This window comes from Halyomorpha halys, unplaced genomic scaffold (assembly GCF_000696795.3).
Source record: "Halyomorpha halys isolate HHAL.00 unplaced genomic scaffold, Hhal_1.1 Scaffold759.1, whole genome shotgun sequence".
In the NCBI taxonomy this organism is placed as follows: domain Eukaryota; kingdom Metazoa; phylum Arthropoda; class Insecta; order Hemiptera; family Pentatomidae; genus Halyomorpha; species Halyomorpha halys.
The window spans coordinates 592556-612431 of record NW_027110136.1 but is presented as its reverse complement, the minus strand read 5'-3'; the positions used below and the strand labels follow the sequence as shown (position 1 = coordinate 612431).

The window sequence follows — 19876 nt, the reverse complement described above, 5'->3', positions numbered from 1 at the left end:
TTAAGAATAAGTAGAACAATATTCAAGCTGCTAGGTTAGTTTCGTTATCGCTGTCGTGCTTTTAATGGCTGTTCCACTCAAAGAGGAGCAGCGTTCAGTGATTCGTTTTTTGTGGTCGGAAGGTGTATAAGGGGCCGAAATTCATCGAAGACTTTCGGTACAGTACGGGAAGAGTGTTTTGCCTCAACAGAGTATCTACCAACGAATTGAAAAATTCAGCATAAGGACGAGAGATGAAAAATTAAAAAAAAAAAATATTCACGTGAAATGGAGCAAACTGGTCCACAGCAAAGATACACAAAAAAGCAAAATGTAATTATTTGAGCCGACGTTCCGATTTCGCTCGATTCGCCTTCATCATGGCAAAACATATGAATTACAATAAAATCACAACAAACAAACATGGTAATATGCATTTTAGAAGTAGTTGATACTAATAGAAGATAAAAAAATAATATTGTAAAGGTTAGAATTATACAAAATAATTGATAAAAAATTATTTTAAAAACAGTATTCATGTAAATGAAGGAATAAACAATTGAAGGTGCGGAAGAAAATGTAAATGTTAAGTAATTGCATTGTTATTAAATTTAGTAAGACTAGAAATATTAATTACTTTCTAGTTACTAAAATACTATTACTAAAAAGTATATATATGTTTGTAATCTTTACTCATATATTTTATTATTTTAATTTAATTACTCATAATTTATATTTTCTTCCGCACTTTTCTGATTTTAATATTTTTTTATCATTTATTTTACATAATTCTATAAAGTATAGTTAAACAAAATTATATTTTATCTTTCATTAGTGTCATTACTATTTTTATTATAATTTTATTTACATTTCCAAATTTGTTTGTAATTATTTTATGTCTATTTTTCTCTGAATTAAGGTTGTTAGCTCCTTTTGTTTTTAGCAATAATGAGTGCCTAAGTTCAGGCCGAAACGTCCCCAGAAATCGATATGATTTGCTGATTTGTGTATCTTTGCTGACCGCACCCCGAGCCATCTTCTCCTCGTATCTATCAACGGTAAACTGTTAGCACATCATTTTAAATTTTCCCAGTTCAATATGAAATCATGTCGTCCATATCATTTTTAAAACTAATTTGTTTATAAATATAGAAGTCTAGGTGCAGAGTGTCCTTTGATCTCCAAGACGCAATACATCCTTATCTGTTTTACAATTATAAAAATATCGAGAAAACATCTAAATCCCTGCCTGGTATTGTTGATTTAAATGATCGGTACTTAATTTTATTGCTTGGATAATTTTTTAATTTATATTTAACGCTATGAAAGGTGTAATGAGATGAGAAGATAATGAACTAGAGGTATATGCAAAGTGTTTATACAGCGTGGTATACTGTACCCCTTCTAGGGGACTACAACGGGGAGGAACGTGGCAAGTGAAGTGAATTAAAACAATTTTCCGGTTGCCCGCGCCACAGCTGGTTCTCAAGCTCCTTCGATACCTCCGCTCCTTCATAATGAGCTGTCGGTGGACTCCAACCAATGCGGTCACGGTTAAAATTAACGATTTTGTCGGTTAGCTCTATAATCCTCTTTCTTTGAAAGGATTTTCTTTTTTATGCCCTCCTCAAGAGTAAACTCGTTCCTCGAGCTTTGTCCTACCTCAAGGTGATGGGACCCGGCTCAGCCATTCACCGGCCTTTACTTAACACTCACGCTCCCATTTCTTCAAAGGGTCCTAGCGAATTAGGTACTTTTTATCCAGAGTGTTATTATTTATAAACGCTCAATTCATTTTGTAAACAACCTATCGATGGATTATTACTTCCATTAATCGCGTTCACTGCCTTTAATCTACACTTTAAAATATAAATTATAATTACTTAACATGGGTGGTACCATTATCTTTTCAACTTAAATTTCCCATTTATCTTTAAAATCGGCACTTGACCGACAATCGATAGTTTGAGTCCTTATCTAAGAAGTGGTACAACTGTAATGGCAAGAAACTGTTGTTGCCATGTGCGAAAAAAAAAGTTTATACAGGTTTATGTCAGAAGAGATTCAAGGAAACGTGTCAGATTTGAGAAACGGGAAACGATTTGTCGTCCAGAATCTCCAGTCAAGTCCTGAACGTCTGCAGCTAGCGCCTTCACTCGTTCTCCACTGGCTTTTTAAACCAGTGACGCGATTGAGAGAGAAGCGTCAGGTTTTCCTAAGTCCTGCTCGCTTCGCAGTTTGAATGCAAATATTGGGAATAGGAACGATTGTGCTTAAGATTTTATTTTACTTTAAGTTTAATTTTATTTTTATTTATTAATTTTTTTATGATTATTTTAATTTCTTTTTCTTCCATTTCTTATTTTTTTTATCGTTAAATTTATGTATTTGTAAATATAGTTTGAATGAGCTCTATTTATATTATTAATGACTATAAATAGAGAACAGAATGTAATATCACACTTAAAAAAAAAATGTATAAATTTTTCGTCTTGTTTTATAATTTAAAAAAATTGTATATATATATCAGTATTTTCCTTGAATATCGGGCATTAAAATCTATAAAAAGGATATCTGGATGCACCTTTTTTGCTAACTTGGAAATCAAGACAGTTTTTTTCAGCCTCGACTGGCGCGATCTGTAGCCAAATTAGGCTAACTATTCTTCTGATAAGGATTATTGGTACTAATCTAGCTCTATGAATTTTCTTTTTAAAGTTATTCTTACAAATTTTTATGAATTAGTGTTGTTGCTATAGGGATGAACTTTTAGTAAAAAATTATAAATAAGTAATTTTTTTTTTTAATTTACAATTCAAAACTCCGTCTATCACCGGTAGGGACCCACTGCCATTCTATTCTACAATAGAATTATTATTTTTATAATTTAATAATAATATTATTTATTTATTATGGAGATGGTCCCTAAGAGTAATATACAGACGTCAAAATTAGGCTTTAGAGCCTTACAGTAAAATACAAAATAAAAATGAAATTAAAATATAATAAAATAATGAATTTGAAAAGATAAAAATGAACAACAATAATTATCAGAATATATAAAATAAGAAAAGAACAAATAAAATAAAACCAAATGTCATATCATAAAATGTAAGATGATTAACCTTTTTAAAAATAAGTAAAAACAAAAAAAAAGTTAAAGAATCAATTACAATTGAACTAAAAATAATAAATGAAAAGGTACAATGTCTGCTAATATACATATTTACAAGTATGAACGAAATTCTGAAACATAAAATACAGATAAGATAAATCTTCTCTGTATTTTATGGTTTTACGCTTTAGGGTGGAAAAGCTATGACGGGAAATGTGAGAGACGTGATTTTCTAGGAGAGGGTTTGGTATAATAAGTTAAATTAAATAATAATTCTAATGTATCCAATAATGCTGTATCTAGCTCTGGTAAATTCTTCGTCAAAAACGTCGAAATGTGGTTTTAAGTTCTTAATTATCCTACTGCGAAACAAATAAATAAATAAATTGTACAGGAACAATATACCAATACTTTTCACACTCTTACTAAAATAGAAACTTATCTTTCCATTATAAAATTCTCGCCCTTATATCTTGCCTACTTCCTAAACACACAGTGAAGTTAATAATCTTTGTTTAACATCCTAAAATGAGTTTGTCTGGTGGGAAGATATTGGAGACGGACTAGCAGAGTTCGGAACTAATGTTGGTTAGTCTGTAGGAGCAATGCAATATATCAAATTAGGAAGGAGATTGAATCCGGAGGACTAAAAAAAAGGAATACACTCTCAGACCTTCCTCCAATTGTAATAGAAAAAGTAAAGACTCGAGAATAATCTTCATTCTCAATCTATTTCTAATATTCACACGAACAAAAATCTTCTGAAAAGTATAAGAAGCTCATTCTCATTGTTGTGTTACCGAGGTTGTTTATCACGAGTTATCATTGCATATAATTCTTATGTATCAAAAAAATCTAAAACAATGACATTGTTTATTTTAATTTATATAAAGATCTGAAGAAAATATTTTTACTCTTAACCTCAACATAAAAAGAAGTTTTCAAGTTCTACCTGGGCTCGACAGTTCCGTGACCATACATTCCTTCGGACCTAAATACACTAGGTAAGACAATTATTCAAAACAGAGCGGCTAAAAGCAGTCCACGCTTTGTAAACATGTTTTCCTAGAGAGGCAGTCAACACAGTGTTTGTCTATGACGAACGCCTAGGATAAGTGCTCAGCTGGTTAGTTCCTAAGTGTCAAAATGTTTATCTTATAAACTTTTGAAATTGTTTTCTTTCTTATACACTTACTAGACCAGTCCGAGAGGACTGGGATAATGTGATGAAAACAACCAAGGCAAAATAAGGCAGACTTTGAATTGATTATAACTTATGTATATGTATAGGTCTAATGTAAATTTTTCAGTAGAACAATTTAAAAAACTTCTACAACTCTTATTTAATGCTTTATGTTGCCTATATTCCATAACATAGTCAACGATATGTTGAAAGTATGCTGTTTGACTAACCAACACAATTGACAGCTTTATAGATAATCACAGGAGGATTTTGTACCAAATTCTAATAGTTTTCAATATTGTAGTTGGCAATTTTCTTGTCCCAAACGATTGCAGAGGGTTATTATAAGTAAAAAATAAAATAAATTATTAGAAACGATCGGTAGAATTATTATATATCACTCTCAACCGCTATCTACTATCAGTTTTCAGTACAAATCATCAATAATTATCGTTATTTGTATTATTAATTATTGTGAGATTAATATTACTTCTGACTGATAGTAACTAGTAAAGATTATATAAAATATCTATATAATTTATTAATAATTATTACTAATAGATCCAGGAATATGATTTGAAATCTCAGTCCGCTGGTGTTCCTCCAGGTAGTATCCTCTATCACATCCTCTACACTCTCTATATAGCTGACATCCCAACCAATCCTAACACTATCCTCATCACGTATGCTGATTACACATGCGTGCTCGCATTTAATAATAATCCTTTAATTGTTTCCCGAACTCTCCAATCATAGCCCTCGAAGAAGGTGTCGTAATTGGAGGATCAAAATAAATTCCAACAAATCCCATCAAATCGCCTTTATCCTTCGTCGTAAATCTGCCGACTGCCTTACTGTATACTTTAATAATGTTGCTCTTACCCCTGTAGTTCAAATCCGCTACCTTGGACTACAAACGATTTACTTGGAATCCTCTCACAATACTGAAAAGACAGGAAACCACGTCAATTTCAACTATTACAGCACTTACTAGACAAACGGTCTAAACTTCCAATTCGTTACAAAATACTGATCTACATGACTTATGACCTATTTGGACGTACGAAATCAAGCTTTGTGGCTTCACTAAACTTTCGAATTCCTCTCGTATCCAATCCTTAAAATTCAAAATCCTTAATACTCCATAAACTGTTCCCTATGTAACCGATCTAGTCCGAACCAAATATCAATCCTTCCATTATAAACTCCGTAACCACTGAAACCCATTAGTTTCTAACTTTGCTTCCTCTTTCATTCCGAACAATACTCCGAGGCGTTTGAAAAAAAGATGGCCACGAGATCTAATATTGTAAAAATGTATTTAGAGTGTTACCAATGGGTAGCTTCTCTACATGCTCGTACTATACCATTATGATATTACTTCAAATTTACTTGATGTATTTTATGTACAGTTGTAATTATCAATAAATATTTTTTTTAAAAACGAACAATTGAAAATTTTGTTGAAGTAAATTAACTTTTTTAATTTTAGCCTTTCTTATTTGTCTGTTATAACTCAGAAATAGTCTCCTTTCCCCTTTGTGTCCTAATTGATTAGTAATAATTAGTAAATTATTCATAGTTGTGAAATTTTGTCAATAATGAAGAGTAAATTTGGTTCAGACAAAGGTAAATAGCAAAACATCTCTCACTTATTTATTGATTTATTTTTTGGCTCGTCCTTTATTGAACAGCTATGCAACAATTTTTTTAGAGGCTGCCACGAAATAAGTATTGACTGACCAAGGTGGAAATCGAACAAGCATTCTGGAATCCTTCAGCTAAGATGTTAGTTCCTAAAAAATCTCTTGTTTGCCAAGTTGCCACAAATCCTAAATCTAAGATTTAGGATTTGTTCTTGATGTTATCGCTTCTTATCGTCCTCTGTCCACTTCATATTAATGTATTTATATAATTTAAAAATCTGGTGTTAATGAATTTATGAAGTTAGTTATCCTGTAACTTAAAGACTCATAAATAGGTAAAGCGAAATTAAAAACTTACTAATTAATAACTATAGTAAGATGAGCACATCTATCAGAAAGGCAAAAGCGAACAAACCATGCATTGTCCCATCAGTTTGCCAGAACCATATTAAAATACGTTTTATATAAGTTTTTTTCGTTATTATATACGTACTACTTTCTACGTCTTTGCATATTAGTTTTTATTCTAAAATAATATTTCTAAGCTTTCCAATGTGTTTTATAATTTGAAAAAAACATTTTTCCTTTTATCGCTTTATGTAAATTATTAAATTCTTTCATAGTTAATATGTATTTACGTTTTATTACTTATAATAATGTGAGATGGTTCCTTATTTCGAAGAAATATAATTAATGTTACTTTAGAGGGAGACATTTTGAAATGTCTAGCTGATATTAAAGACCATCTAATTGTACATTGAAATAACGAGTTTAATCAAATTCGTTTGATCTGTTTTTGAGATAATCGAACAAAATGTTAAAAATTGATTAAACAAAGTCCTACTTCCTTTAACCGAATTTATGGAAAATGTTTGTGTAACATCAAGGCATATAGATTAATAATTGCAGTTTCGTACGAATTTTTGTATTTGACCTAGGTTGCGAGGTTATTTAGATTAAGCTGACCTCTAAAGGAGTATTTTCGTCGTCATTGAAATTTGAAAATTTTCACAAAAAAATCACAATACTCCTCCTTATTACATATTCTATATGTAGGTAAGTAGAAGTAAACATGGTAAAAATATATAATTATATATTCTTTATGAATATATAATTATAAAGTGATTATTATATTGAGAGGAAATAGTTCACATTTTATGTACGGAAGAGGCCGTACCAATCAACGGATACAGCATATAGTATCATAATTGCTAATCACATAAAAGCTTGAATTATCAGGAGGTCCAATCAAATAGAAAGGGGAGACGATAAATCGACTCAAACCTATAACGTAGATGAGCAGTCAAACAGGACATAAACCCTGTAATTTACTAATAAAATTGATATTAGCTCTGCTCCTAAACCTCCCCCCTCCCTAGTTCCTATAAAGTTTGTAGTAATAGAATAATCTTCAATTTACTCTCATCACCCGATTAAAAATCGATTCTCTTTCGACTACGTGTTTGTTAAAAGGCTATATGAGGAGGGCTTAGGAAGAAATCTCATTTTCTAAGAGAGATTTAATTAAAAAGGATATAAATTGGTTGCTCTCATCAGCACCTCATTAAATTCCACAAAAGGGAAACTCTTTTTAATGGCCGACAAAGGCTAGGGTACCTTCTTTGGCTGAGGTATATCGTAGTGATTCTCGACCTTCTCTTTATCGGCTATAGTTTTTTTTATTTATTTTTTTTTACAGGACTAATAACATGAGGGTGTGGCGGTAGTTTGGAGTATCGATTATTTCAATAATATTGGCTGACAGCTATCGATATTATTATAGATGAAAATGTGTATGGTTCCTTATCGAAGATACCTAATATAAAAAGAGCCCAGAAAGAGAAAAATTATGTCATATCACCCCTGTTTTTTATTGATTTAATAAAAACCATAAAAAAGTAAAAATTAATGAGTCTGCCAAGTACAATCAGGAAGAATAAAAATGGTGACTGTTTCAAAACTAAAAAAAAAAAAAAAATTATTTTACATTAAAACTGGTCACAGCTCTAAACCTCAAAGCCTAATAAAATATAATTTAAATTAGAGTAAATTTACTAAAAGTTGAGCCCTAACAGCTGTTTACATTCAATAATTCCAGAGATACGATTTTTAAAAAAAAGTGACATTTTATGAAATATATACTGAATAATTAGTAGTTAGTGAATTTATTGTGGGTAATCTGTATCTCTGGAACCAAGAGATGTACAGATGTCTATTAGCACTCAAATGAAAGCTAGATTAATGTGCTATAAATTTTCGAAGAAATTATAGTTTTCATGATATTTGTTGTAAAAAATGTAGTTGTTTGGACAAAATTTCATTTACAACATTCATATTCATAAGCAAATGTCATAGAAACTACTACCCCATCGAATATAAATGTTAGGAACTCCTTTATAGTACATTAAACTACCTTTAATGTGATAACTGGCAGACATCTGTTTCTCCAATAGTTTCTGAGATATAAAACTAGACATAGAAACTACTACTCCATCGAATATAAACGTCATGAACTACTTTACAGCACATTAAACTAGTTTTAATTTGATTGCTAATAGACATCTGTACATCTTATGTTTCCTGAGATAATGATTTTCCACAATGATTCACCACTACTGGTTTTGCAGTATACATTTCATGAAATGTTACTTTTTAAAAAAAACCACCTCAAGAGCTATTGGACATATGCAACTCAATTAGGGGCCATGTTTTGACGAATTTCCTCTACTTTAAATGATGTTCTATTAGATTTTCCTGTGTTGAAGGTATTTTCAATGATAAGAGTTCCGAATGAAAAATTAATTTTTTTTTTTTAACATTTTGAAATTGCCAATTTTTTTTCTCGGCTTGTCGCCTATACTTGGCAGAGTTATCAATTTTAATTAGTAATTATTCATAGTTTTCATTAAATTAATAAAAAATTGGGTTAACATAACTGACTTCTTTTCATCGGGCTCTTGTAGTATAAGCTAGATTGAAGTTAGCGACTATATTGGATACATATATTTAAAAACATGTGAATTTAAGAAAAATTTAGTTTCTTGGTTTTATATACCTGTTTTAGAAAAGGAAAATCAATTTAAAATTTCTGAAAATGTACAGTTTAATGTTAAGAAAAATTCAATAAGGCGCTATTTACAAAAGAGTAATTAAAATATTTTTTCAAGTAAAGGCTTTAATAAAAAAAAAACTTTTTATAGATGTTTATGTGTAAAATCCTAATTTAAATTACTGTATTCCTTAAATTTTATTTTTTTAGTTATAATAATTTATTTATTATGAAATGTTAATTTTAAAGTTAAAATTAGTTCATTGATAAATAATATATTTCACTTTAGGAATTTTCAAAACATGAAAGTTCAATAGTTATCATTTTTTATATGTTGGGTTTGGATTCATTGATTAAAATCTATGTTCGTGACTTCGGCAGATGACCGGTTGATGTTATTCAAGAAAACATTAAAATTTTGGTTAATATTTCGTTTCAAGCTCGAAATCATAGGGATATCGTGTGAAAAACATTATGCATACATTTTTTAAAGGAGAGAAAATTTAAAGGCGTCCTTTTAGAAGTCTGTAAGTTATTTTTATTTTCAAAAATCAACAAACCACCATTTTGTGACTCTATTTTAGCATGTATGAAAACTATTATATCTCGGGAGAACACTATTATAAACTATTTTAATCGAGTTTAACTAGTTTCATTCGGAATATTTACTGACATCTGTAAGTCTATTAGATCCTAAGATATAGACAATTTCTTTCAAAAATCGTGTAAAAAACTATTTTTTATTCTACTCTAGAGTAATAAAAAATAAATAATTATAATTGTAATTCAATAATTGAATTGATAATAAAATATTAATGATAGAATCATAACTAATAAATAATTGAATTAATCTTAGGTAATAATTACGCCATATTGTTAATAAGATTACGTTAAAGAGTTAAATAATGGCTAAATAAGACATATTAACAAAATAGAATACATAGTATTCTATCAATTAAATCTGTGTAATAAAATGAAAACAAAAAAATATTCATTTCAGAGATAATTAATTTTACTACATTTGTGTCCTATATTGGCATATTATCAGTATTTTTCGCTAACCTTTTTAAAACTTTATTCTAAATTAATGTTTTAAGACCAGTTTCCATTTTGATTCTCTGAAAGTTCAACGATAGGGGCATGATGGGCTTGGGAACTCTCCTCATTTCCATACGAAGTCTCCTCGTCTAGACCAATCTAGCCATCAGACCCCTATTCGTCAGCCCCTACCACTCAATCAATTTCAGTGCTTGTTCAGGCACTCCTGTCTTCAGTAGGACTCTATGACACCAAGTGACCTCTATACTGGAACTCTTCAATTCATCATCAGAAGATGACATGCCAGATGTCATTTGGAGACCAATCGTGGTCTTATCCACTTAATGTTTAGGCTTGAAGACTATGTCTTGGGATCTATTTAACATAAAAATCTTTAAGAGCTCAAATTGAAAGAAATTTACTATGATTTAAAAAGGGTTCTATTTTTTTTCATCCCCTTGATAGTTTTAAAGATCACTGAATGAAATGTAGTGGAAATTTAGATAATTATATCGGTCGCCATTTTTTATGTTATTGTAAAATTTTTAGCTAATATTAATTATAATAAATGAATAACTTAAATGTAATAAATGAATGAAATAAGTTACATTGTAACATAATACAGATGATTATGTTGGAATTATGAGTTAAGACAAACTTAACACAATAAATAGCTTTATAAAAACGAAGGAACACGGCGCAAAAAAAATGTAATTGTTATCAAAATTTTAGCTAATTACATTCTTACCATAAGCCATTCAAATGTGTTATTGTGGAGGTGCTATAATATAACAGACTATGAGCTTTTCAGTTAACAGAATGACCAACCTGATAAAATCAGAATTGTTAATGTCGATTCTATGATAATTTAGCAATTAATAAATGTTAAGATCATATTGTTGAACTAAATTATTATATTTTTATAACCGTGCCATACTTTTGTATCAGTATTTTAACAAGAAATATTGTTAAAATAACTTTCTTGAAAATTCGAATAAGTTATTTTGTCAACTGAAAGACTCATATTATTATTTATAATAATTATTATGTGAATAACTTCTTCTCTTCTTCCTCCATACCACAGCCTATGTGGGACTTGACTCCTCGCTAACCTTTTGCTAAGTGTTGCGATTCAATTCCAATAAAATATTATTGATACTATGAAAAAATTATAATACCATACAATCGTTAATTGTCATTATAGTCATTATTCTTTACGAATACAGCTATGAAGTATGTATGAGGTTGCTATTCGGTGAGTCGGATCCTCTCATTCATCACTCTCTTTTAGACGCCTTTTAGTCGCCTTTAAATATAAGGTCTTCCTCTCGATCACCTAGTAAAATTTCCTGATTGTTCTCCAGTGGTCCCTATTGAGATGTCTAGACCGTCTTTGCTTGTGCTTGTGAGCCGGTATTGTAGGATTCCATATCCTTCTCGTAGCGTCTTCTGTGCCACTAAACATTATTAATGAACTTCATTAAGATACCAGGGAATTCAACTATATCGCCGCTTTACCTGGAACCACCATATCAACATCAAACCAACTCAAACCTACGCAAGGTTTGCAATGCTAAATTCCTATCCTAAACAGGAATTCCAAACTAAAACCAGAAACAACAGTTGTTATACTTAAAACAATTCTCAGACCACTGCTGATTTACGGCTGTGAAGTATGGGAAGCGGCATCCTCTACGAAAAGGAAAAAAATTACAATCATTCCAAAAAAAAAAAAAAAGTCCTAAGAATCGACAATCGCAGTTAATGCTCCTTGGTTCATAAGTAATAGCCAATTGCATCGCGAATTTCAAATGGAGTCAATAGAGGATTATATCAAAAAACCGTTCATAAAGTTTCACTTCCAGTCGCCGACAGTTAAAGGAGCAGTGACCTACAATCTGGGGTTTCCTCAACCCGAAGACTGAAGCCCAGCGTGCTGCAGGATATTCTGTTATAATTATTTTTTTCTCTCTTCTCTCGTCCCTTTTTCAAATTGACTTGTTTCTTTTGACCATTAGAATACAATTTGTTTAAAGTCTAAAAAAAAAAAAAAAAGACAAACGGTCTAAACTTCCAACACATTACAAAAGACTGATCTACATGGCTGTAATAATGCCAATCTGGACATATGGAGTTGAACTTTGGGGCTCGACTAAACCTTCGAATTCCTCTCGTATTCAATCCTTACAATCCAAAATCCTTCGTAAAATCCTCAATGCTCCTTACTTTGTCCCAAATAAAATCATACATAAAGACCTTAATGTTCCCTATGTAACCGATCTAGCCCGAACCAGATATCACTCCTTCCATTATAAACTCTCTAACCACTCAAACCCCCTAGTTATAGTCAAACCCCTAATCTTGCATCCTCTTCCATTCCTCACAATCCTCCGAGGCGCCTGAAAAGAAGATGGCCACGAGAACTGCTAATGTAAAATGTCATTAGAGTGCTACCAATGGGTAGTTTCTCTACACGCCTGTAACACTCCAATTTAACCGACATCAGATTTACTAAATGTATTATAATGTACACTTGTAAATAACAATAAATAAATATTAAAAAAAAAAGTCTAAAAATATCATTATTTTTTGTAATTAATTTTACTCTTCTCTTTTATTAAGAAGCATTATTCGTATCTATTTATTTTATCTTTTTTTTCTTCTTTTAATTATAACATTTTATATAATTAGGGGTGTCTTTTGTACAAGACTATACCCCCCACCCATTATCAACTGTTATATATAATGTAACGGTTATATCAACCATATAACCATATAACCGATCTGGTATAAAATAAATGAATAAATATAAAAATGAATTTCCATGTATTGGATTCGCTGCGTTTCTTAGAATTTTTCGCTCGTTTGAGAATCCACAAATCAAAAGAATAGAAGAGAATATGGGGGATCGTCAAATTCAAGGTCATTTTTGTTTTCTATACCCTTCTAACAAGGATACCCTCTGCAGAGAAAACTTCCATATTTTTTCCCCTTTTTTAATATAGTTATCAATTGTGTTGATCGATAATTATGTAGTTCCTAGAGCAAAAAAAAAAAGAAAAACTGTTTCATAAAATTTATTATAGACTAATTTATAACTTTTCTTTCTTCGACCGATACAATCGATTTTTATTATGATCGTATTCACTAATATTTTATGAATGCCTCAGATGGTCTAGGATTGAAGTAATAAAATAAATTATTTAAAGCAGGTTATGATCAGATTTAGACGCTGATTAGAGCTTAAGAGAGCAAATAGGATTTTGGTTTATCTTATTTTCTTCCCTAGCCTGTAATCGTTGTATAGCTAATTTAAAATTTCATCATTTGAAGAAACAATGCAGTATTCTCACTTCCTCTATGAACTTTTTTTTCAATAAAATGTTCATTTCATTCGTTTTCCTAAAGAATAATAATAATAATGATGCCAAAATTACCTGAACTTCAGGCAAGCACTAAAAAAAAATAAATAAATTAGAATTAACGTATGCCATATACTGCAGTTCATTCTTTAAGCTCTATTTATTTCAAGGGTGGTATTCGAAATAAACAGGACTTAGACAGTAAAACAGTTTAGTTAAAATACCTAATCTTGGTTGGAATTTCGTTGCTAGTGGTGTAGATTCCTCGCCTGTGTATGCCAGCCATTATAAAATGTTTTTAATCTGTGATATTATTCTTTAAAGAGAAATAATGTCTTTTAAACTGCCCCCTTTGTAATTAAATATTATGTAATTATTCAGTAGTATTCAAACATTCTATATTATTTTGTAGTATCACATGAAGTATTTTTGGATGTTTTATTAATAAAATATGTGAAATAAATATTAACAAATTTATAAATAAGCTATAAGTTAGAAATAAATGAAAAAAAAAAGTTTAGTCTAACTGTACCAGTTTAATTAGTTGAAGATTGTCTCTTTTCAAGAAATTAGCCAAATCAATTTCATATATTATAACATACATACATCACAATATGATTTTCAGGGATTGATTTCTTTATAGACTAGAACCTCTTATGCAGAAAGAATTTTTAATTTGAAGTAGTGTGGTTATGGTTGTGATTAATTAATCAAATAATTATATTAAGTAATAATATTAAGTTCTGTTCGTGTTTTAATTATGACATGCCTGAAACAATACCATTTAATGTACATTTAGTAATGAAATAGTATTTAATAATTTAATTTTTAAAGTACTAATCCAAAGTAGTTCTATCCTTTCAGTATAAACACATCTAAATCGGTAAAAGCGTTAGTGAACGCTCAATTAATTGCTAGAGTTTTAACCTCAAATCAATATTATATAGATGTTTTATCTTTATCAACTAAATATGCTATTTTAATTAAATTTGAATTTAAATTATCACAATTACTTCTAGAATTATCAGTATCTTTCTGCATTGGTATTGTAATTTCAGTCTAACTTATGTCATACTGATAAATTAGTGCAATTTAATCTCTCAAGGTATAAATTAAAATTAAAATCGAAATGGTCTAACTTAACCGGTATAATATTACACATTTTCTTTAGAACACTAATTGAATCAAACACGATTTATAAGAAAGCTATACACTTAATAAATTTATATTACAAACAAATTATCACCAAAATTAAAATAAAATTATCTATTGAATGAAATGGAAATGGTATATTATAATGGAATAAATAGAATTCGGTTAGTGAATATTTTAATAAATCAGTAAAAATGCATTACATATACAAATATTGCCTTCACAAATATTTTATATTTCTGAGCGTATTAATGAGACATATGATAAAGCATGGTATATGAATAGGTACTTAAAATATTACTTTTGATTTTTTTAATGTGATGTTATGAAAATATTCTGATGAGATTAATACATGATCAGTTTTAAAGATGTAGAATTGTAAAGATTAACATTAATTATTATGATTAATATTTATCACTAATCTTAATTTTAAACTATTATGTATATAATCAACAAGAAAGACACTTATTCAATATTAGATAATTTTTTCGGACGTTAATTAAATTTCAACATTATGTAATAAATATTCAAATTAATTATGTTGTATTAAATTAATACAGAACTTAAAGATATTTAATTATTTGTGTGGTATTGACTATCTTAGTAGCACCTAATTTTAATTGAAAACAAAACGAGCATTCAGATGATGTAGCATATTGGAACAAATCATATTTTTGTCATTTTTCAATAAATGGAAATTCATGAGTATCTTCTAAACAAACTCATTATTAAAATATGATTGAACATATTATAAATTCCATTGGTTTCGTGCAACATGTATACTATAAGTTATACATTTGTTTTAATAGTGTGTATAAAAATTAAAACGTTGTTTTTAATATTGTGTAAAGCCCCTTAATACTTCCATAAAACTGCCAACAATGGCAGGACGTACAGAGTAATAAATAACACAAATATTGAGATTTATTTCTAGGCCTATCACGATAACTGATATTTATAAGTGACTGGAGATAATATATTGATTTTTTTAGTTATGGTAATCGTATAACTGTTATTAGGAAAGGTTTTTTTTTTTTTTTTTTTATTAAGATTAAATAACTATTTAGTAATAAAAAAGATAAGAGTTTTTAAAATTATTCTTTCTTGTTAAAATAAAAATATAAATAATCACATCACTTAGTTCCGATCAGAAAATCTTTAGAAAACAATTTAATAAAATAAACGTGTAGACGCTGATAATTTAAGCTACATTTAATCTAGAGTAGATAAGTACAAGATAATAAAAATCTCTCAGCGCATTACTTAGAGGAAATAAAAGGAAAGGAAGAGGTTTTTGCCTGAAATCCCAGGAAAAGAACTCCGCCGAGTTTAAAATGAAACATTTAAATTTAACGCGCGAAATCCCTTGGGTATTATCGGATGCCATGTGATCACGAGAAAGCCCGCCAAACATTAGAGTGTTGATAACTTCAAAAATAACGACATTACTATCATATATTTGACGATGAAGTTAATTTAAATAAAGAGACTAAAATTAAATTAAAGTATACTAGTAGGATAGTAATCCATATTAAATCGATTTTTTCTTTATTTTTTTCTATGAACTATATTAATATTACATTCAAAAAAATTGTTAATAGATTTTATTGATTATTCGTTCTTTGATTTAATTTTATTTACTTCTAATAAAAAATATAAGTATAATGTGATAAAAGGTAGGTAATGGATTTCAGGATAAGGATTAATAATATTTGTTTTATTTAAATATATTATTAGTTGTGTCAAATCATAGTTATCATTTATATTTTTAAAAGTAATTTGTAACTATAGAAATTTTCTGACTGTTTATATTTTATGAATCTTATGCAGTGGAAGATTTAATGTCGATTTATCATAAAACTGAATGACATATTTTGGGAAATGAGGAAATATGAGGAGTGTTTTGATATTGTATCAATAATTTATGTAGGAATAATTGTCATGTTTTGGTTTAGTTTCATATGATTTCTTTTCTTTACTGATATTATTTGATAGTGTAATCTAATCAATCCCACACTTAATAAAGTTTTGATGAAGTACCTTGTTGTGTAACTTGGGCTGAGGCTTGAAGCCTACTCTCTGTGGTGGTTATCATCTGTTCCCAAGGTCGAGATTACAGAAGACGAAGAAAGCCGAATTGTCGGTCTCACTCAAAGGATCATCTATCACAAACACAATAACCTCTATCCAGAGCTCCTGGAGCGACTGAATGAAGCGGGCTACTCGCGAAGGGCCGGGGGTGGGGGTTGGCGCATGCGCTGTGCGACCTGCCGGCGCGTGCCGCAACCACCCCCACCCCTCCGCCCTAAATGAGATTACTTTTATACTCACCCCCCCAGCCTAGAGAGAGAGGGAGAGAGCGCCACCCTCCCGCAGAAATTGCCTGGGTTAATTATAATTATGTTATTGATTTTGTAGATTGTCAGGCCGTTCCTTATCTCGGGAATTACTTTCCCCCGCCACCGGCTATTGGAGCCACACTCTAAAGGATTCGTCCACCTACCCCATCTCCTTCTTCTATTGATATAATACAATAATCGACACTCGTCTCTCCGAGCACGCGTCCTCTCAACCAGATTTATGTCAGTTTTTAATAACATTTAAAAGGTTTTAATTGGATTATTATTAGACGAACGTATTTAATTAATTGTAGGAAAACGTTCCGAGTGATGGTCAAGGAAGGTACATAAAATATAAGGAAAAACTTTTTTTTTTAATTGACATTTTTCTAATAACCATAATGAATCAAAGGAAATACAGACTAACAAGGAATATTATTATAAGAAGATAAAAACAGTATGACAATAAGTAATATTAAAATTATGAAAGAAAGAAAAACAAGAAACTTTAACAATTCAAACAAGTAAATATATTTACAAAATAAAACTTATTTGAAACTAAAGTTTTGAAAAAGAAGACGACTATGTAATCCTATAAACAAGTTTTCCTTTTGCACGTGTGTATATTTACTTACTTGATTTATTCTTATTCCCCACATTTAATTATTGCCATTTGTACTCTTTTTGGCTTATAAAACTTTATATTTTACTTATTCAATTATGTTGTTTATTTACATATTTAATTAACTACATGTACGTTCTATTTCTCACCTTTTCGTAACTTTAATTTTAAATCTTTATGAGATGATTAGGAGTACGTACGGAGTAGGAGTACGAGTAGGAGAGGAGAAGAAGTAGGATAGGAGTTGGTCAATGAAGAACAAAAATAAGTAAAACCGTATTTATTAGTGCGTTTTTACTTATTTCTATTCCTAATCATCTTCTCCTAATATATGATTATCCACGATAAACTTTTAACTCATCCTTTTGTTTTAATCATTTTTATTTTGTATATTTATTAATTAGTTACATATTATTTTATTTTTTCCTCTCTTTCATAATTTTAATATTGCTTTTTCTCATACTGCTTTTATCTTCTTAATACTTTAATACTTGAACTATACAATTTCTTCTAATACTACTTATGCATCTTTCTTATATATTATTTTCTTATTCTCTAGTTATTCAGTACTTCTATACATTCATGATGGTTGTTAAATTTTGTTGTTAGCCCTAATGAAATCTTGAGATTTTTGCCAAAACTTCCCTCTCATAAAATTAGTTTTTATTTGTGTTCTTCATTGACCGCACAGTATATATATATATATATATATGGTATTCACCGCGAACAATCAACGTATCATTATGGATATAAATATTAATGAATAGAATACTAACTGCTAAAAAGTACATCAATGGTTGATAAAACTACAATTGTACCATTGGAGTATTGAATAGTAAAATAATCATTAATAAATGTACTAACAAATATGATAAAATCAAAGGTAGGAAAGATTGATTGCAGGAATAAATGAGGAGTAATAACCAATAAAATAATAATAAATGGTAAAGATAAAAAAAGAAAAATATAAGATTATAAAATAAAATACTTCAGTAAAAAAGAGAAAATAAAATAATAAATATCAATTAAAATAAATAAATAACTATAAAAATAAACATTTTTTTTTTTATTAAAGTTAAAGAATATTAAATTTACAATGGGTACTGCTAATCCCAAGGTGATATACACAGCAGTAGCAACCACTATCATTGTGTAAATTGATATTTGCTATCATAATATTAGAATTTTCTTGATAATTGGTAGTACTATCAAGTATCTACGAATGCTCGACCAACTTGAAGTACAGATATTAGATACATAGAAAAAAACCTTTTATCTAAAAAATAATATATATTTGTAGAAGTATAGGTCATATGAAATGTAGCATTTGGTTGTTAAATGTTAAAATGTAAGTAATATTAAATGTATTAGTAGAATAAATTTACTTTCGATGAAATTAACAATTAATCTTACTTTATTGAAGTAAAGATAGAATATTCTTTGTTGATACTTTGTAGTAGACTCCCATTTTCAATTCACATTATAATTCAACAAGGCAAATTCCAAATATGTATTCCCAATATCTACAAAATAAAAGGGATAGGTTAGTTCGATTTAATATTAGAAAATAATTAATACAATAATTTAAGGTAAATCATATAATAAAGTACAGTCAAATTAACTGAAGAGGGTCAAAATCTGTAATCCCATTAAGAAGAATTAAATTCTAATTTCTTATGTTAATTTTTTTTTTTAAGATCAGATTTACTAAATGAGGAGTGAGAAGGAAAATCCATGGAATCACTGACCGAATTACTGGATTAAATGATTACTTGCGTACCTTACCAATGAGCGAACAAAAGTCGAAGTTACGAAGTCATACTTCCATAATATGTGTCCATCTAATATAATTTAAACCTGCCAAATTCAAAAAGAGATTTTCAAATAAAATAAAAAACAAAGTGGAGTTATCAACTCACCGATTTAGTTGGAGTAGATCTTTATTATCGTCAAATGTTGTTGTTTGTAACAAAAATATCTAAAGTTTTAGTCATTATAGCGATTTATTATAGAAAAAAATTCATAGTCACTTGAAATGACTAAATTTGTGGTCGATATTTCTTGACTAACCATTTAGTTTTAGTCATCTAAACGATTAAAATTTAGAAAAAATTCTAGTTAACTTCCCATTTCATTTCAGTGTTTGATTTAATTATTTATCTTTTTAACTGTGACTTTAAGGTTGCTGATCATAATATCTATATATATAGTAATTTTTTTTTTAAATCCTTCTTCACGGCCTTTATACCGTAATTATAATATTTTACTTCAAACTTCCTTAATTTAGTTCATATAGTTTAAGAAAAATATAAAAATTATAAAGTTGTGGTTTGAAGTATTTTGGTGGTAAATTTTGTTGCACCCTAGTTTTTTGGGTCGCTAAATTCGAAT

The 19876-nt window shown here is 29.2% G+C and overlaps 1 protein-coding gene across 3 annotated transcripts in view; it reads right to left on the bottom strand.

Annotated features, from left to right (window-relative positions):
- Positions 1 to 16735, bottom strand: part of LOC106685939 (LIM domain only protein 3) — a 254487-nt gene extending 237752 nt beyond the window's left edge. Inside the window, exon 1 of one of the 3 annotated variants that reach the window (XM_067048253.1) lies at positions 16565 to 16735. In XM_067048253.1, coding sequence (XP_066904354.1) covers positions 16565 to 16619 — 55 coding nt within the window. In that variant the 5' untranslated portion in view covers positions 16620 to 16735. The remainder of the gene's footprint in view (positions 1 to 16564) is intronic. The other 2 variants (XM_014428957.3, XM_067048255.1) reach the window with 2 other exon arrangements.
- Positions 16736 to 19876: the final 3141 nt, after the last annotated feature.